At 48.9% G+C, this 17463-nt stretch overlaps 3 protein-coding genes across 3 annotated transcripts; 1 reads left to right on the plus strand and 2 right to left on the minus strand.

Annotated features, from left to right (window-relative positions):
- Positions 1-614: 614 nt before the first annotated feature.
- On the minus strand, positions 615-8017 carry MTHFD2 (methylenetetrahydrofolate dehydrogenase (NADP+ dependent) 2, methenyltetrahydrofolate cyclohydrolase). Its single transcript, XM_084499371.1, has 8 exons — positions 7868-8017; positions 5868-6052; positions 4870-4992; positions 4231-4383; positions 4044-4151; positions 3575-3667; positions 2442-2567; positions 615-1612 (listed from the first exon to the last, which is right to left on the minus strand). Exons 1-8 carry the CDS (start codon positions 7954-7956, stop codon positions 1473-1475), a joined length of 1017 nt encoding a protein of 338 aa, XP_084355497.1. The 5' UTR covers positions 7957-8017; the 3' UTR covers positions 615-1472.
- On the plus strand, positions 7983-13561 carry MOB1A (MOB kinase activator 1A). The gene is made up of 6 exons (XM_084499377.1): positions 7983-8140; positions 9468-9634; positions 10467-10560; positions 11734-11867; positions 11993-12156; positions 12750-13561. The coding sequence occupies exons 1-6, from the start codon at positions 8127-8129 to the stop codon at positions 12825-12827; spliced, it is 651 nt and encodes a 216-aa protein (XP_084355503.1). The 5' UTR covers positions 7983-8126; the 3' UTR covers positions 12828-13561.
- Positions 13562-13735: 174 nt separating this feature from the next.
- Positions 13736-14903, minus strand: BOLA3 (bolA family member 3). Its single transcript, XM_084499379.1, has 4 exons — positions 14760-14903; positions 14533-14656; positions 14282-14370; positions 13736-13897 (listed from the first exon to the last, which is right to left on the minus strand). The coding sequence occupies exons 1-4, from the start codon at positions 14793-14795 to the stop codon at positions 13832-13834; spliced, it is 315 nt and encodes a 104-aa protein (XP_084355505.1). The 5' UTR covers positions 14796-14903; the 3' UTR covers positions 13736-13831.
- Between the last annotated feature and the right edge of the window lie 2560 nt (positions 14904-17463).

Raw genomic sequence — 17463 nt, forward strand, 5'->3', positions numbered from 1 at the left:
CATTACAGCACTACTTTAGCCGTTTTGTATTTATCAGTGATACAATCCAATAAATCTCATTTAAATTGGTCTCTGCTCTTAGTGTGTTCCTCATGCAATCTCAGTCATTGAACCTTCCCTCTCCAGGTGTTCCTTGTTTAGCATTGTCATAAACAGTCACTGCTCTTCCCTGGAGGGGAATGGGGAAAATGCATGGCTTGCAGTGACTCAACAGGTGGCTCTAGCATGGCAACAGAACTTCACCTTCAGAAAAAAAAGTTTCCCAGCACCCAGAAAGATAGAATCAGTCTTACCAAGGGTATGTGGCCAGATGCTGAGGAGGAAGAAGTCTAGACCCACCTCACCACCCCAGAACAATACTACACTCAAGTTTTTCCAAAATAAGGTTAATATTAGATAATCAGAGCTTGCAAGCAAAAAGCAGAGGACTGTATGTTTACACTGTTACTATAAACATCAGCAACAGCTGATGGATTTGTTCACAACTAGAGTCTAAAAGCTGAACAGGTTTTGTTCAGGCACGAACAAAATTAATTATGGATGTAGCACTTATGCCTTGGTCAAACTCAGAGAAAACGCCAGACCCAGCCCTGCTCTGAGGGAACAAGGGAAGCTCACTGTACAAGTGTTTTAATTTGTCAGAGAAGTACAAAACTTGCTTAGAAGTAATTCTAGGAAACAAGTGGGGTTCCCCCCCTTCTGTATTTTATTCAGAGTTATCCTGGATTATTCACCAAGCACTGGAATCCTTTCACACTACAGTCCAGGAAGCTTACTGTGGGCCCAGTACAGTCACCAAAAGCACTCCACCCCAACCCCCCACACCCCACTGTTTTTCTTTGGTTAGAGAAAAAGGGTTTTTAAAAGTCACCATCCAAATAGGAAAAAAAAAAAAGCATAGCTGCACACTAAAAACATTACAACAGATCTACCACTGTCTATGGCCCCAGCCAAACTGAGAACAGATGTGGCTTTTTCAAGTAGACGGTTCTACAGAAGAGCTCAACTCAAACTAAGCATCTAGCATTGAGTAAAATACTTCAGAGCAGGTCAAAGGCAAGCAGTCTGGGCATCTGTAGTAACACACAGAAGTCATTACTTCTGCACTGTGAAGCTGCACACTCCACTTCCTCCAGGACTGCACCAAGCTCCCTGGAGAACTGCACACCCAGCATCCCAAGTGCTGCTCTGTCCCTGCAAGAACAGTGTAAGCTGCAGGGCTGACTTCTAAGAAGAGTGTTAGCTTAAAAAGCAGCTCTGCTACAAGTTATATGCTGAATGAATAGGCCAGGAGTGTAGATGCTTATGCCTTAGTATAACTAATGCACATATGCTTCAGCTTCAAATAAATATCTATGACCTCAGAATAGGAAATACCACTTCTGTACAATAAATAAAAATATTGCATTTTCTATCGGCCTGTCTGGGAGTCATTTTGGAATGTTGTTTTCAGTGCTAAAAACAGTCTTATGTTAAACAGTTAAGGCTTCCAGTGCTTTGGGTTTCAACAGCTTCTTGGCAGCAATGATGGTGTTCTTCATCAGCATGGCAACTGTCATGGGCCCAACTCCTCCAGGGACTGGAGTGATGTAACTAGCTTTCTTCTTCACCCCTGCAGAATGGGGAGGAGTTATAGTTTAGCATAAAAGTCAAGAGCAGTAAGACTTACCAAGCTGGCTGACTAGTATGAAGCTGTAATCAATCTAATATTGTTGAAGTTTCTCCAAGACTGCCAGCTAAGGACTATTAGTCTCAAGTTAACTATCCCATCCCTCCCCTCTCCTCCTCATTACCCAAGGCAACACAGAGCATACCATAGCCTGACCATCTCCACTATTAAGCAAGCTTACCTTCATAGCCCAGGCTGGGGAAAAAAAAAAAAAAAGATCTAATAGCTAGGTTTATGCAACAAATCAAATCTGAAACCAGATATGGATGGGCCTGATGCATACTCTTGCAAAGCTCTCCAATAAAGTAATAGTCTGAGTATTTGCCCTCTCTTCCAAAAGGACTTTCAAGTGCCTTTTGCAAGGTATATGGAGATGTGGAGCCCATCAGAACAGCCTGCCTGGGCACTGTTGCAACTAAGTTGTGAGCAAGGCCAGTAAATAGCAAGCCAAAAGTTGAGTTCCATGTGTTTTCATAAGGTAAAATTTAAAAGCAGGAACATGGGCTATAAATTTCAGTAGAGACAAAGGAGACCAACTGTCCAGGATGAATCTCTTCTGCATTGCAATATACAGTGTTTCCATACCATATTACAGGAAAGTTCTTCCCTTGTACACTGAATGCACAAGCAAGAGAGCTTTAGGATGGGTCGGCATTTGCCCCACTACATGAACCAGGACTTTCTCACCCCTTCTCAGCATGCTAAGAAGTTTAATAATGAGTTTAAGCATGAGTTTAACGCTCAAAGTATGAGACGCCATAGTCTTTTATACCTTCAAAATCCACATCCCCGACCAGCCTTGGTTTGGCAGTGATGGGGTCCTGCACTCTAGTTATCCCCACATCAATAACTGCAGCTCCTTCTTTGATCATATCAGCTGTGATCAGGTTGGGAATGCCTGTAAGAGAACAGAACCACATGCTTATAGTGGTGCTAAACAGTCCCATTCCTCCTCAACCCCACCTTCACACCGCCCAGCCCTGTAGGTTTTGACCCACCCAGGCCTTTTCCTGCCTCACAAATACAAATCTAGCCACAGTTGCAAAATCCAGTGCCACTCCTTGAGAGGTTCATCTCACCCAGAAATCAAGGATTTGTTCACTTATAGTCTCAGTATAAAGAACTAGAATCCATCCCCAAGAAAGAAGTCTGGCAAAGAATTTGGAACACCCCTTTCAATGTGGGGTGTTTGTCTGGTTCTACCACATACTGCATCAGCTGAGGAACTCATCCTACCTTCCACTTAAAACTTAACTGTTTCATGTGATCTTTTCTCTGGTTTACTGACCACTTTTGACTATGAACATGCCTTCTTTTCTGCCAGCAGCATTTCTGCTTTTATGCAACACTACCTTCAAACATCAGTTCAAATCCTTCCAGTATTTTATCTCTCTTCATACCCAATTTCTAACCCACATTTCTCTCCTTTCCCACAAGCTTACAGCAAGCTTCAGCTGCCAAGCATCAACACCCAAGTCAACTTTTCTGTTGATGAGCTACCCCCCATGCCAAGGGGATAGCTCAAGACCCCGCTTCCAACCTGGAGTACATCTACTTGTAGCTGTTCTTTAGGTCTGATCAAGTGCTTGCTGGCACACAAAGCCCTCCTGACAGATATCATTTTGCATTTCAAAGGGCCACAAACAGCTCTGCTAGACTCTCCTAGGCTTAATCACAGGATACACTGGCTGGCTCAAACAGCCAGCCCTTGCCTACAGCAGCTGCCAGCAGCCATAAGAATACTAAATTATCCTTGTGCTGCCAGAGATGCCTCAGATAGGGAGGCCCCGGAACATATACCAACAGAACTGTCTCCAGCAAGAAAAGATTCCCATCAGAAACATCACACAAGCTGCAGTGCAGCATCTTCTGTGTGTCTCACCTGTACTGAGAGTTCAGTCTTACCTGCTGCTGCTACCACAATGTCAGCACGGATCATGTGTTGCTTCAGCTGCTCCTTTGGAGTGTAGCGGTGTGATATTGTTACTGTGGCATCACCTGCAAAAGGGGTTACATGAAGCCTTTTACCCATAAGTGTACCTAAACCTGTCAAACTTGTAACTCTTCACCTTTGAGGACACCTGTGAAGGTAGCAAGAATACAGGAGCCTGAGGACAAACCACTGGGAGTAGCCTACAAAGGCAGAGGTCTTGTATAGAGAAGGACAAGGACTAACTGAAGAAGGCTCTGAAGCATTACAAGACTGCCTATGTGCAGAGTTAACTCTCCAGCCTCAACCACAGCCCACATGATGTCATAGTCCCTGAGACAGGCCTAGGACCTGTTTAAAAGCCTAACAAAGACTGTGGCATAGGCAAAGGGCTTCTTCCCACAACTGCCTGGTGCACAGGCTCCAAGACCAGCAAGCTCCTACCTCCTGGGCGCTCATGCCTGCCATCTGTATGCAGCAACATGGCTATGGGCATTCCCACATTCTTTGACCGGCCAGCCACCACCACATTCTTCCCCAGTGTCGGAATGCCTGCAGTAGACATGAGAGTCTTAAGACAAATACAAGCTGGAGTTGAGCCATACAGCAGCCAAATACTGCAACAGCTTACCAGTTCTCTTAATGATCTCCCACACACCCCATGGGGTAGCTGGCAGCATGGAATACTGGTCAAGGCACATGCGCCCCACATTTATTACATGAAAGCCATCAACATCTTTGTCTGGAGTCACAGCATTGCAAATCTTTCGCTCATCAATGTGTTCTGGAAAAGATAAAAGCTTTAGCACTAGGGATCAGACAAAAAAATAATTCATTTTGCAGTCAACCAGAAGCCAGGCTCACTGCACTAGCCCCTCAACCCCTTCAAAGTTTGTAAGCTTGAATTTATTCAAAGCCTCCAGTGAGTTCAAGGCTAAGAACTCCCAGCAGAAGGGGACTGGAACCACCTGGGAACTACAGTGTCGCTAATGCAGAGTGTATTTTTAGACTGCCTCAGTGTCACAACCAAATTTAAACTCCTGGCTTAGGAAGCTGATACTCCTCACACAAGAATAGATTTCCATGACCCCCATCAACTCAACTCATATAGGCAGCAGTATGATGAAGTAGTAAAATCAATTTCTTTAAGCTACATCAGCGTGCCACATTTCATGTGGCAAAAGAACTCCTGAGCTATACCTCCTTATGGCACATAAACTCTTAGAAATCTTTACATAAAAATGAAACAGATTGATATCCAGCTACTCACCAGGTAAAGGAAGCTGCACTAACAGGCCATCCACATTGGCATCATTATTTAGTTTGCCAATCAAATCCAGTAGTTCTTCCTCAGTAATTGAAGCTGGCTTGAGAATCGTCTCACTGCTGATTCCTGTGCAGTCATTGAGAGTGCTGCATTAGACAGCAGCATATATACAAGTGTGAAGCAATTTTCCGAATCCATGCTGATTTAAACTGTCTAGTTTCATTTCTGCACAAAACCCAATATGGATACACCAAGAATTTCATGCTTCATACAACAATGAACACCTTCCAGGTTGTAGATCTACACAAGTCTCACAAGTTATGATTAAGGACCATTAGTCTGTGTAGTCATTCCTGGGAAAGCCTGCTGAAACCAGAGGCCTTCCAAAAGTGCATGGAGGGCTTGGAGAAACTAAATGCAAATGTGTTATGATGTCATGCAACTGCACCTCCTGCAGACCCTCTTCACCACAGTAAGAAGGGGATGTTGGCCTAAAATGTCAGTTCCAAATAAGGCTTCAGCAGCACAGAACTCAGTAAGAAATAACACCACTGTGTGCCCTGGACCCCCTTCAGCACATTTCTCCAGAAGTATACTCAGGAAATCTTTGGCTGAACACTAAATTTGACCTTGGCTTGCAAGACTCTGCTCAATGTGATTGCAGCTTGGATAGTTAATTTAAAAAGGCAAATCAAAGCCTTGCCAGTGTTTTACACAGGCCTGCAAAGATTGCAAACCCAAACTGTAGAGTTTGATGTTGCCCTAGAGGATTCAAGTGGCATAATACATTCAAACTATGCCTATTAACTACATCTCAGCACTACTATGAATGCAGCCAAAGTTTTGCCATAAACCTAGACAGCGATGCAGCTGAGGTGAAAAGCAGCCATGTGGATGCATCCTAAGAGCTTCCACAGTTTCCAACATAGAGGACTCCCCTCAGCCAATGAAACAGGAAGCAGTTACTTTGCTCCAGTTTCAGAGCAGAGTGCAAGACTTACCAACATCAGCAGCTGCTTTGGTTTTGTTCAATACATAGGAGTGACTTGCAGGATTTTCACCAACTAGAACAACGCTGAGGTGAGGTCTCTTGTTTCCAGCTGCTACCCACTGTTCAACCTCATGACGGGCTTCCTGTCTGATCTGTCGGGCCAGCTTCCTTCCAGAAATCACAACTGCATCATCTCTGCAGTGGAAAAAGTGTTACCAAAGCAGTCAGCATTGTTAGGAACATCAAATCCAAGCTTTGTGCAAAACTAGCACAAGAAACAGGTGCTAACCACAAAGCAGGACAGAACTCTCTCTCATCTGAGCCAAGTACAAGCCTTTATTACAAAGCTTTTTTTTTTTCCTGCAAGCTATGTTACGCAACATATTTCAGTCTTAATGCTTTGGGCAGTAGAGCTAGAAACTTAACAAGCAAAACCACTGGAGGGACAGAGGGGTTTTTTTGTGAAGCCTAAGAAACTATACACTCTGCTTCTCTGCAAGACTGGGGGTACACATGTATCATTTGTATTTTAGCTTGAAGCATGGGCTATATGATTAGCCTCCACTTTTCAAAAGTCAGTCACCCTTCCCTTTCAAAGGCATGAGTTTCACTACAAATGACTTACATGAGGAGGCAGAACTCATTCCACTTAAGTGGAATTTCCACTACAGAAGTTACCAAGCAATTCTGGCATGTCTGACACAAGCAAAGAAGGGTGTCATACTGCTGCACCAAGTGCAGTTCTTAGAGAGCCCGGTCACCCATAGATTTCTCAGGAATACCACCATTCCACCTCGCATACACCTGGCACATGCCCTCCCCTGCTCAACTAATTGCTGCCACCACTCCAGTCAACTCTTTAGATTGTGAGAACTGGATTGGGTACTCAATTCCAGCCCCTTCAAAAGACTACAGTGCTTATCTGGAGTTGAGGGGATAGCTGTCCACTTGAACCATGTCAGAACGGGTCCTCACATACTTCTCTGGTCTAAATTTGTAGGAAGAATATAGAGTCTCTGTCAAATGCATTCCAAGCAACTGGATAGCCTGCAGCATATAGAAAGGCTGGCACAGATTACAACTAATGAGGCCACAGCTGCCAGCCCCAATCAGCACAGCCTGTGCACACTGCTCACATTTGTTTTTTACTTCAGGTTATGGCTATCACTCACATTAGAATGCAACTCTCACTCACTAGTCCCTCTGTGAGGGATTGACCTACCCAAGATTCACTTTTAGACTTCACTGCAGTGCCTTCCTGCAAGGCCTCATGATGAGTTCTTCACTCGCTTACCCAAGTATTTACCCAAGCACTCTGCTCCTCTGTCAGGCCCCTCACACAGAGCAGGGGGAGCTGCTCCCCAGCATCACTACACAGGCATCGCTCACAGCCAGGACCTGCCCATTTCTGAGGCAATCAGCAAGCAAGATGCACCACCAACAACTTGCCAAGGAAACCCAGGAGACAACCGTCCCTTAGAAGGCAGCCTGAGAGCTTTCACCTCCCACAGCCCAACAGACACAAGGCGTGCTGCTGCAGTCCTCTTCCCCAGAACTGAGCAGCCCCAGCTACCTGACGCACAGACCAACTCCTCCTCCCTGAGTCCCACGAGCCCAGCACTGCTTCGTGAGGGGTCTCCGTGCTCCAGGCACGGTTGCAGCAAAGGGGAGCCCCCACCGGAGCTGCTCCAGGCCCAGAGCAACGCAGAGCAGGAGCACGGGAAAGCCTCACACCCCAGCGCGAACCTGGGACGGCGTGCGGCGCTCCCTTCTTTCCTAGGCTCCGACCCATTCAAGCACGGGGCTCCCTCGGTACGCTAACCGCTCCGCACCTCACCCTAACGGCGAGCACCCCCAGCCGAGCCCCCCCGGGGCACACCCGCTGCCGCAGCCCCGCCACGCAAGGCGGCAGCGGGATTTCATCAGCCTGCAGCGCCCGGCGCGGCCGCTGGGGACCCGCCTCACGCCTCACTCGTCGCCGGCAGCGCCGACCCCGCGGCCGGGCCCTACCTGTGCGCGCTGAGGTGCAGGCGGCGGCCGCAGGGGGGCCGCAGCGCGACCCGGCCGAGGGCGCGGAGCGGGCACAGCGCGGGGGCCATGGCGGCACCGAGGAGAGGCGCCCCCGGCTGCCCCGCCCGCCCCCTTATAGCGCGCCGAGGGCCCGCCCCCGCTCGGGGCCGCGGCCCGGGCTAGGTCTCGCGAGAGCTGCGGGGCACGGCTGCGGCGGGAGCGGCGCCGCTTCCCCTCGGGCCGTTCGGCGCCGCTCGCCATGAGCTTCCTCTTGTGAGGGCCGGGCCGCGGGGGGCTCCGGGGAGGGGGCGCGGGGCGGGCTGTGAGGGGAGGCGGGGAGCTGGCGGCGGGGGCCTCGCGAGGGGCTGGGGGAGCGCAGCGTCGGTCGGGGGAAGCCTCGGGGATGGCGGCTGTCGGACTCGTGGCCCTGTTCGGTGCGGAAAGGTGTCGGTTACCAGCTGCAGGGGTGAGCTGCGGCACGGCCGTGTGGTGTGAGTGCTCCGAAAGGTTTTTAGCTTTGGAAGCCTGGCGGGCGTGACGGAAGGATCGGTGTCGTTTTGTGGTGTGGGGAGGGGCCGAGCGCCTTCTTTCTGGGGTCGGCAGTGTGCTGGGTCTGTGTTTCGGGACTTTGCCTGTGGTCAGCAATGTGCTGGGCCTGTGTTGTCTGCCTGTGGTGTGACAGGAGGCAGTGGCTTGGCTGAAGAATGAGCTGGGTTGAAGGGTCTTTTATTTCCGCTCAGAAGGTTGCACATAAGCAGTGTGCAAAGACATCAGGCCATGCAGTAATGCTGAACCAGGAAGCTGGTGTGAAGGGTGCGTGAGCCAAGCACAGCTGGTTGTGTACAACGAGGGGAGGCAGCAGACCAGCGATGAAGCATATGTACCCTCCTTGATGCTTCAGCTTGCACCACCCTAAGTCAGAAGCAGAGTTGGCAAAGGCTGAGAACAGGACACTGTAGGCTCTGCTCAGTCTGAAAGTTAACATTTTGTGGTTTGGAGGCACAGAAATTCCTTCCGCTCTTGGCAGTATCAGCTTTTGAGCACGGGTCTAAAGCCAGTACTCAGTTCAATGACCTGTGTCCCTCTGAGCACCCTGCGGAGAGCAGCTTTGGCACTGTTGTAGGGGCATGGAGTTGTGCAGTGGCACAGATGTTGCAGAACACAAGAGACAATTGCAACTGCTACAGTAATTTGTGTTTTAGGGCTGGAGTCTGTTAAATTGGTATTTTGAGCAGATTGTTTCTGTGGTGTGTCTGAGTGTCTTGTCTTTGCCCTGTCAAACTTGACCCAGTCAGCTGGTGGTTTTGTTTCCTGGTTCCTGGGTCACTCTGAATGTAACTGTTGCTGATCAGTTTTTAGGCCTTTGCACCAAATGTTTATTACATGTAAAAAGGGAAGTGTGCACACGGCTGTTGGAAACACTTTGGCCTGAGCATATGATATGTTCACCCTGGCAGGGGGATGGGAGGGGTAAACAGCTGGTGTTACCACAGCTAAAAGTGCCAAATGGCAAGGAGTAATTCAGCTGTATCAGGAAGGAAATATTTCTTAGGAGGGATTGCAGCTGACAGATTAACTAGAAATGTTTCTGTTTTGTCAGTGGAAGTCGATCTTCGAAAACATTCAAACCCAAGAAGAATATTCCTGAAGGCTCCCATCAGTATGAACTCTTGAAACATGCAGAAGCCACCCTGGGGAGTGGTAACCTTAGGCAAGCAGTTATGCTGCCAGAGGGAGAGGACCTTAATGAGTGGATCGCAGTTAACAGTAAGTCCTATGAAAAAGCAATCCATCCATGTGTGGAAGTGAAGTGGGAGGAATACAAATGTTTGGGTTTCATCCTTAAGAGAAAACAAACAAACAAAATAATAATAATAATAATAAACAGATGAAGTTCACATCCTGGCTAGATTCTGTTTAACTAGGTAGGGATAAAAGGAAAGTAAGTTGAGTGTCAAAGGGGTTTTGTGCTCTGGAAGCAAGCAAAAAATCAAGAAACAAATACATACTATTGTGGTTTTGGGGTACATTTTCTTCAAGTTCCAACTTGTAAAGATGATTAGGTTTGTGAAAGGTTATTTTTAGAATTAGGAGTAAGCCTTGATTTTGGAATTATAAAACCAGTAGTTAGTGCTGTTAGCTGCAAAAACTGACAGTAAACAGCTTGGGTAAAAAATTGAACTGTATTCTTCAACCATATTCTCCAGGTTTGTGTTGGTAACTTAGGAGTTGTATTTTCTTTCTTACAAAGGTGGCTGGGAACTAAAGCAGTTATTTCAAAGTTACAGGAAGTTAGGAGGTTATGTACAGCTTAATGCCATACAAATAAGTTAGGGGCAGTAGCCAGAAATTAAAAAAAAAATAGATTAAAAAAAAAAAAAAAAAGATCAAAGCTGACTGAGAGATTCATGTTCCTAGATGGTCAAAGGGTCTTGAAGTCAGCCACATGATGGTGTGTTTGCTTTTGTGGAGGGCTTTGCAGTATGTTCACCCCTGTGATGGTGATCTTCAGAGGCAATGTCAGCTGAATGGAAGCAAATTGGTGCTGCAGTCTGCTTTGTTTGCATTTTGGGTAAAATTGATACTTTTTCATTTACAGCAGTGGATTTCTTCAACCAAATCAATATGCTCTATGGGACCATCACAGAGTTTTGCACAGAGGCCAGCTGTCCGGTCATGTCTGCTGGACCAAGGTCAGAAGTTTATGGCAGTCTACAGCTGCGATTTATGTGTTGGGGAAGTGGATGGATGTTCAGGTCACTCAAGTGTGTCAAGAAAAACTAAAAAAGGGAATCAGATGTATCTGGATGGTGTTGGGGCACAGCATCATTCTCCTGTAGAGTCACTCATCTGCATGCGAAGTGATGTGGTCCATTAGGGAAGCCGCATGGTATCAGTAGCAGATTTATTTTAAGGAAAATAAGAGATGTAACTTTGAAGTGGCAGATCTTTCTGTTCAAGTCATCTCTCAATCTGTTGTCTCAGAGCAAGTGCTCCAAGAGGTCATTGCTTGTTTTTTTCTGAGTGAAAGTGATTGAAGAAGATTGAAAGGTTGAAGAAGAGTATATATGATGGTTCTGAACTTAAGTACTTTGAGTTGAAGCAACAACAGCGTATCATGTTGGTAAGGTTGGTTGAGGCTTGTTATTTGGGACAGCAGCATGGAGTCTGGCTGTTGAGCAGTATATGTAGGGTGCTGTGTAAAGTCCTGCCCTGCTTTTCTAACCAGAATTATCTAGATCATAAGTTCCTGTTTCTATATTTGGGGATATTTCCTGTAACGACTTCCTGTTTAAAGTGCAGTGTTCATTTTCACTTGTTGGTGGTTGAGACATGACAATTGAAACGTGTTTTTTTTTCCCTACTGTACAATTTTGCAGAAGATCTCTGAGAAGGGAGAGTTCCATGCTACATAGTGTTCTGATAGAAATGTGCCCCTGTTCTGAGGAGCTGTGGATTTATAAGCATGTGTCACTTTGAGATGGTGGCTTTTAAAAGCTTTTGGCTGACATATGGCCTCAGGATGGGGTCTTGGCTGTCTCATGTGTTGGTGTGCATCTCCCCGAGGGAGTGCTGAATTCTCCGTTGATGTCTGAAAACTGTATGATTCTATATGTAGTAACTTGAGCACTGGGGTTTGGCCCCATCACACACCTCATTTAAAGGAATGCTGATGTTGAAAGAGGTTGATACACAGTTGAACTAACATCACTTGTGAGGGTTGCTGCAGTGCTTCTTTTGCAGAGCACACCTTACCAAGATAAGGAGGAAGCTGCAGTGCCTTGTTGCCAGAGTAGCCACAACACAATGAAAATGTATTTCTTTTACTCATATAGCAAAGATTTTTTTTTTCGGTCTCCCAACAGATATGAGTACCATTGGGCAGATGGCACCAACATAAAGAAGCCGATAAAGTGCTCAGCTCCAAAGTACATTGATTACTTGATGACATGGGTTCAGGACCAGCTGGATGATGAAACCCTCTTCCCTTCAAAGATTGGTAATTGCAACTGTTGCATGATGCAACATGCCTTGTATATAGGACTGAACCACAGTGCCACCGGAAGGTCTCTTTTTTACTTCTTAACAAACTGAAACTTATCCCCGCATATTGGTGGTTTTCAGGCGTCCCTTTTCCCAAGAACTTCATGTCGGTGGCAAAGACCATCCTGAAACGGCTATTCCGCGTGTACGCCCACATTTACCACCAGCACTTTGATTCTGTCATGCGGCTGCAGGAGGAGGCCCACCTCAACACCTCCTTCAAGCACTTTATCTTCTTTGTGCAGGTAAGTTGCAGAACAATTGGTCACATGCCTCCACCAGGGTTTCTTGTTTCCTGATTTGCTTTTAAAGGGAGTTGGATTTTAAGAGCCTACTTGCTCTTTGAAGGTCTACAACAGCATTGTGATGGAACACAGCTCAGCTCTCACCCTCTTTACCATGTGAACCATACAGCAGTGTCATCTGGGGCTTGTTTTGATTTTTGTGCAAGATGGCTATAAAGGCTTCGATTTCCCTCTCTAATTTTAAGCTCACAAAGGGTCCGGACTTCAAAGAGAACTTGGGGTTTTGTAGCTCAGTAACCGACTCTGAGGTAGCAGCAGCACCTTTTTCACGTTGCCCATTATTTAACAGCCTGTAACTGTGGGTGACTCATTGAGCAGCCTCAACAGTGCAACATGGTTTGCCCAAAACACTTGAATCTCTCTGCAGAGAAATGGGAGAGATGGCTGCAGTAACGTCTGCATGGGAATTTATGCCAGCACGCATTTATGCAGCTGGTTCCCAGTGCATGTGTGCTGGCTGCACCTGGAGCCTTGTGTTTTCTAGTGGCTCTTTCAGCAGTGTGTTTAGTTCTTGTGATGCTTTTTCTTGCCAGGAATTTAACTTGATCGACAGGCGGGAGTTGGCTCCACTGCAGGAACTGATTGAGAAGCTAGGCTCCAAAGACAGATAAACTTTCCCCAGGAGGACCCCATTCAGTTTCTGGTTGTGGCTGTTCCTTTCTGCTTTGTACACCAGCCGTTCTCCCTTTCCCCTTCACCAGTGCAAGCCTCAAAAAGCTGGATGATGTGCTGGCTGGCGTTGCCTCACCTCAGTCTTGCAGGCCTTTGGCAAAACAGTGCTTGTACTGCACAGTGGCAGCCTGCATTGTTTTATAACTGGTGGCTGAGCTGTGGTGACTAGTGCTGCTTCGTATGTTTTTTTCTAAGCTATGTACTCAAGTCTGGCAAGAATTGCAGTCTGGGGCTGACACAGAGCTTGTAGCAGGTTGCTTTGTTTCCCACAGGCATGGGTGAAGTTCCAAAGTGCCACACTGCTGTTTTCAGTGCTGGAGCAATTTCACTCTGGATCCCATGGATACAGAACCTGGCCTACAAGCAGCCAGCCTGGGCGCTATAACCAGCACATGCTTCCCTTAGGAAAGAGCAGCAGTGGCACACCTTATTTTTGGAAGTGCTTTTTTTGGATTTAGATGCACTTTGGCCAAGAGCCTTAAGTTCCGCCCATGGCAGCATTGGGGGGAGGAGAAAAAAAGTGCCTGTCAAGAGGAGCCTCTCCCCTTGGTGTGCAGAGCAGCTTTTTTGTCCCCAGCTGGGGGGGGGGGAGGGGAGGGAACATGACACAGGGAATGGCAGGGACCATGTGTGGCAAGGCAATAAAGTTTCTTCTTCCTGTTCTCTTTTTTAATGGATGTCTTGTCCTTGTTCCATGCACTGGTGCCCTCACAGCCCCCACGTGTTCCAGTTGAAAACAAACAACCCTAAGAACATTTTCCCTTGAAGGGAGTCCCCCTGGCTGGTGGCTGTAGCAGCATCCTACTTCTGCCCCCCAGTTCTCGCTGGTCCAGAGCCTCTTCACACACACAGTCTCCAGCATCTTTATTGACCAGGCCATTCCCGGCAGCTGCACAAGTCCCCTCACATTCCCCCCCTTCCCATCACAGAGCTCAGCCCAGTATCAGGGCTTTGGGGTGGAGGTGAAGATGCGCAGTCCATGCATGTTCTTGATCTCTTCACGCAGTGCCTGCAAGAGATGAACACAAATACTAAGTCCCACTTCAAGGTAAAAGTGGGTGGCTTTAAAGCACCAAGTACTGAGTGCTGAAGTGGAGCTCCTAACTAAGTGCTGTATGCATGTAGTGCTCAAGTGCAAATGCAGTGTGTGCTGTGTCAACTGCACGTGCTGTGCGTGCAAGCAGACTGCATGCAGTGCTGCAACATACACACACAAGCAGGATGCAAAACTAAGCAGAGACAAATGCTGCATGCCCAGGCCATGCAGACGTGGTGCCGCAGGAGCGTGCACGTGCCAACCACTGCTGTGTGCATGCCGATGCTCGGCTGTGCGTGGGTCTGCAGCTCAGGCGCCGTGCACCGGCTGCTGCAGCCCGCAGCTCGCCGCCCTCACCTGGTTAACCATCCGGTGCTGCTGCACCATCCGCTTCTCCCTGAACTCCTCCGACTCGACGTGGACCTCGTACATAGCGCCGCATCCTCCTGCAAGGAAGCGCAGCCCCGCGGTGCGGCCCCCGGCACAGCGCTGCCGCCGCCCGCCCGGCCAAGAGGCCCCCGGCAACCGCCGCGGCCGGGCCGGGCTCAGCCCCGCGGCGGCGGAGCGCACAGCACGGCGCGGGGGTTTAAGGGGAGCTGGTGGGTTACCGGAGATGTCCACCACCCTGATGGCGGAGGCGCGGGGGAACTTCTCCCGCAGGACGCGGGTCACTCGGGCCTCCCCGTCCGTCCGGGAGGTGAAGCTTCGCCAAGGGCCGCACCGCAGAACGAGCTGGGGCGGGGAGAAGAGAGAGGGGGCGCAAAACAAACGAGCTGTGACACCGCTCCGCGGGGCCGCTCCCCGCGGCACGGCCCGGGGCGGCCGCGCCACTCACCGGCCCGCGGAGCCGCAGCCCCGCCGCGGCGGCCATCTCGGGCCCGTGGCGGCCTCGGGGACAGGCGGGGAAGGGCTCGGCGCAAGGCCGCGGCCGCCTCGCTCCGCCCCCTGGCGGCCCGGAGGACCCCGGCTGCAGCCTCGGGCCCGTTCTGCCGCCCCCTGCGAGGATCTCGGCCCGGCCGCCCGTCCCCCCGGACCCCTTGCCGTGCCCTGCTTGACCAGCCGCTCACCCCCCCGCAGACCCAGCCCCGACCTTCCCACCCACACCCCAGAGCGCGTCAAACCCCCACCGAGGCCCAGCCTCCCCCGCTCCCCGCAGCCGCGACACCATCTTGTCCCCCGCAAGCGACACACGCAGCCCCCCCGCCCCCCCCCCAGGGTCCCCTCCTCACCCCCACCTCACCGCCAGGCAGAGACAAACAGAACGGCCAAGTTTGAGTGCAAAAAATAAATATAAAATTTATTAAAACACCCACAATATTTTAAAGATATCAGGAATAATACATCTCGCAGCCTGGTCGGCTGCGTGTAACTTAGAATAAAATACAAATTAAAAAAAAAAAAAAAAAAAAAAGAAAGGGAAAGGGAAAGGGAAAGGAGGGGAAGGATCCATACATGGAATTCTTAGGCATCCTAAAAATAAATTTACCAAAACACTGGAGGTGAGGGGAAAAAATAGGGCATTAAGAAACAAACAAAAACCACACACAAAAAAAAGGGAAAGAGGGAAAATTATACAAAATAAAATTATCAGCATAAATTTACTGTCCTAGAAGTATCTACAGTTTAATACACATTAATCCTATTGCCTTGAGACATGGGAAAATCTACCGTTCCTCGATCCGCCCCGGAAAAACTTCATTTCAAGTAACCACAGTCCCGAGCCGACCAAGAAATCTTCAAGTGTGAGTCCTTGGGAGCCACAAGGACTTTGCGCGGTGCCCCCCCACCCCCCTGCCTGCCACCGTCCCACCTCCCTCATCAGCTCTCTAAAACCCGAACAAAATGTCAAAAAAAAAAAAAAGCAAACAAAAAATAATAATTAAAAAAAACACCTCCAATCAAATCCCGAGCGCTGAACCCAAGAAAATGGCGCTTTTTTTCCTTTTATTACCTATTCACTGCTCTGCAGTGCAAAACCCACCGCCAAAATGCTTCCAGGATAAAACAAGGCTGAAACTATGGCAGTTTGTAATCCCTGAAGGATGCAAAAATGAGGAAAAGCCTGGGTAGAAAGGTATAACCAAAAAAAAAAAAAAAAAAAAAGGAACAAACACCGCTGCAAAAGGATCCCTGAATTTGGAAAGATTTGCCCCAGTTTCACTTGCCTTCGCTGCCATGGCGCTGCGGGGTGTGTGTGGGGTTGAGGTATTTGCCTTGGTTTTGGGGCGTGGGGGAGCTGCTGCCCCCCAACTCACAGGAACCCAAAGGAAAAAAGTAGCACCAATGAAACCCAACAAAATGCAAAGGGAAAAAAGGGAAAATAAAGAGATGGGAAAGTGTGAAGCCCAGCTGTTACCTTGCCATGGCTCCCCCTGTAAGCAAACCCCTGTTGTTTCAGGGAGGGAAATTAGCTGCAAGGGATGGAGAGGTGCTGGGCACCGTGTCAGGGTACTGTGCCAGCGTATGCCCTCATCCAGTGTTGTGCAGTGCCCATGCACAGTGCTAGTACGACATGACTAAGCGCCATATGTGTGCACTGTGGCTGTGCACCAGGTGCAAGCACCACGTTCAAGCACTGTGCCTGAGCATTATGCCTGAGCACCATGTACATGCATGGTGGGCAAACAACAAGTCTAAGCACCATGCCCAAGCACCATGTCCATAATGCTCAAGCACCATGTTCAAGCACTGAGTCAGCTAACTATGGGCAAGCACTGTGCCTGAGCAACTGTTCCTGAGCACCATGTCCACACACTGTGCCCAAGCACCATGTCTGTTTACAACATCCATGCATTCTGTTCAAGCACCATGTCTGTGGACCATGCCTGAGCACTGTGACCAGTGCCTGAGCACCATGGCCATGCCCTGTGCCTGAGCATTGTCTGAGCACTATGCCTGTGCCCTGTGTGCACACAACACACCCACAGACCAGGCTGTGCACCCTGTCTGAACACAGTGCCCATGTACCATGTCTGCACGTACAGCTAAGCACCGTGGCTGAGCACCATGTTCACACACCCTGACCGAGCACCAAGTCCACACACTATGTCTGAGCACTGCAGCTGAGCACCATGTTCACACACTCTGGCTGAGCACCAAGTCCGCACACCATGTCTGAGTACCATGGTGAAGCACCACGTTCACATGCCCTGACTGAGCACCACAGTCAAGCACCATGGTCACATATCGTGGCTGAGCACCAAGTCCATGCATCCTGCCTGAGCACCAAGTCCACACACCGTGTCTGAGAATCAAACCCAAGCACCATGACCAAGCACCAGGTTCACACACCCTGGCTGAGCACCGTGTCCCTGGTGCATGGCTGAGCAAAGTGCCCAAGTATCACATCCACGTACTGTGGTTGAATAACACATCAGAAAACTGCACCTGCCTGCCCTCTTGCTGGCTCCCTGGCCCTGTACTGGAGGAGAATGAAGCCACTGCAAGCAAAGGTGCCTCCAACACTTCCGCAGGGCACCGATCTCTGTTTGCATAAAAACAACACACTCCCATCACTCTCAGAGTTGTCGCTCCAGAAA

The sequence above is a fragment of the Aythya ferina genome, assembly GCF_964211825.1.
Source record: "Aythya ferina genome assembly, chromosome: 27".
Classification (NCBI taxonomy): Eukaryota; Metazoa; Chordata; class Aves; order Anseriformes; family Anatidae; genus Aythya; species Aythya ferina.

What these genes read in the sequence shown, in the direction of transcription:
- BOLA3 (XM_084499379.1), bottom strand. Translation starts at nt 14,795, where the DNA reads ATGGCCGCCGCGGCGGGGCTGCGGCTCCGCGGGCCG. An exon ending in GGCTGCGGCTCCGCGGGCCG is followed by an intron (nt 14,657 to 14,759) that starts GTGAGTGGCGCG and finishes TCCCCGCCCCAG; the next exon opens with CTCGTTCTGCGGTGCGGCCC. An exon ending in AGCACCGGATGGTTAACCAG is followed by an intron (nt 13,898 to 14,281) that starts GTGAGGGCGGCG and finishes CATCTCTTGCAG; the next exon opens with GCACTGCGTGAAGAGATCAA.
- MOB1A (XM_084499377.1), top strand. An exon ending in TGAGTGGATCGCAGTTAACA is followed by an intron (nt 9,635 to 10,466) that starts GTAAGTCCTATG and finishes TTTCATTTACAG; the next exon opens with CAGTGGATTTCTTCAACCAA. An exon ending in GTCATGTCTGCTGGACCAAG is followed by an intron (nt 10,561 to 11,733) that starts GTCAGAAGTTTA and finishes GTCTCCCAACAG; the next exon opens with ATATGAGTACCATTGGGCAG.
- MTHFD2 (XM_084499371.1), bottom strand. Translation starts at nt 7,956, where the DNA reads ATGGCCCCCGCGCTGTGCCCGCTCCGCGCCCTCGGCCGGGTCGCGCTG. An exon ending in CTGCACCTCAGCGCGCACAG is followed by an intron (nt 6,053 to 7,867) that starts GTAGGGCCCGGC and finishes TTTCCACTGCAG; the next exon opens with AGATGATGCAGTTGTGATTT. An exon ending in CGGGGATGTGGATTTTGAAG is followed by an intron (nt 1,613 to 2,441) that starts GTATAAAAGACT and finishes CCCATTCTGCAG; the next exon opens with GGGTGAAGAAGAAAGCTAGT.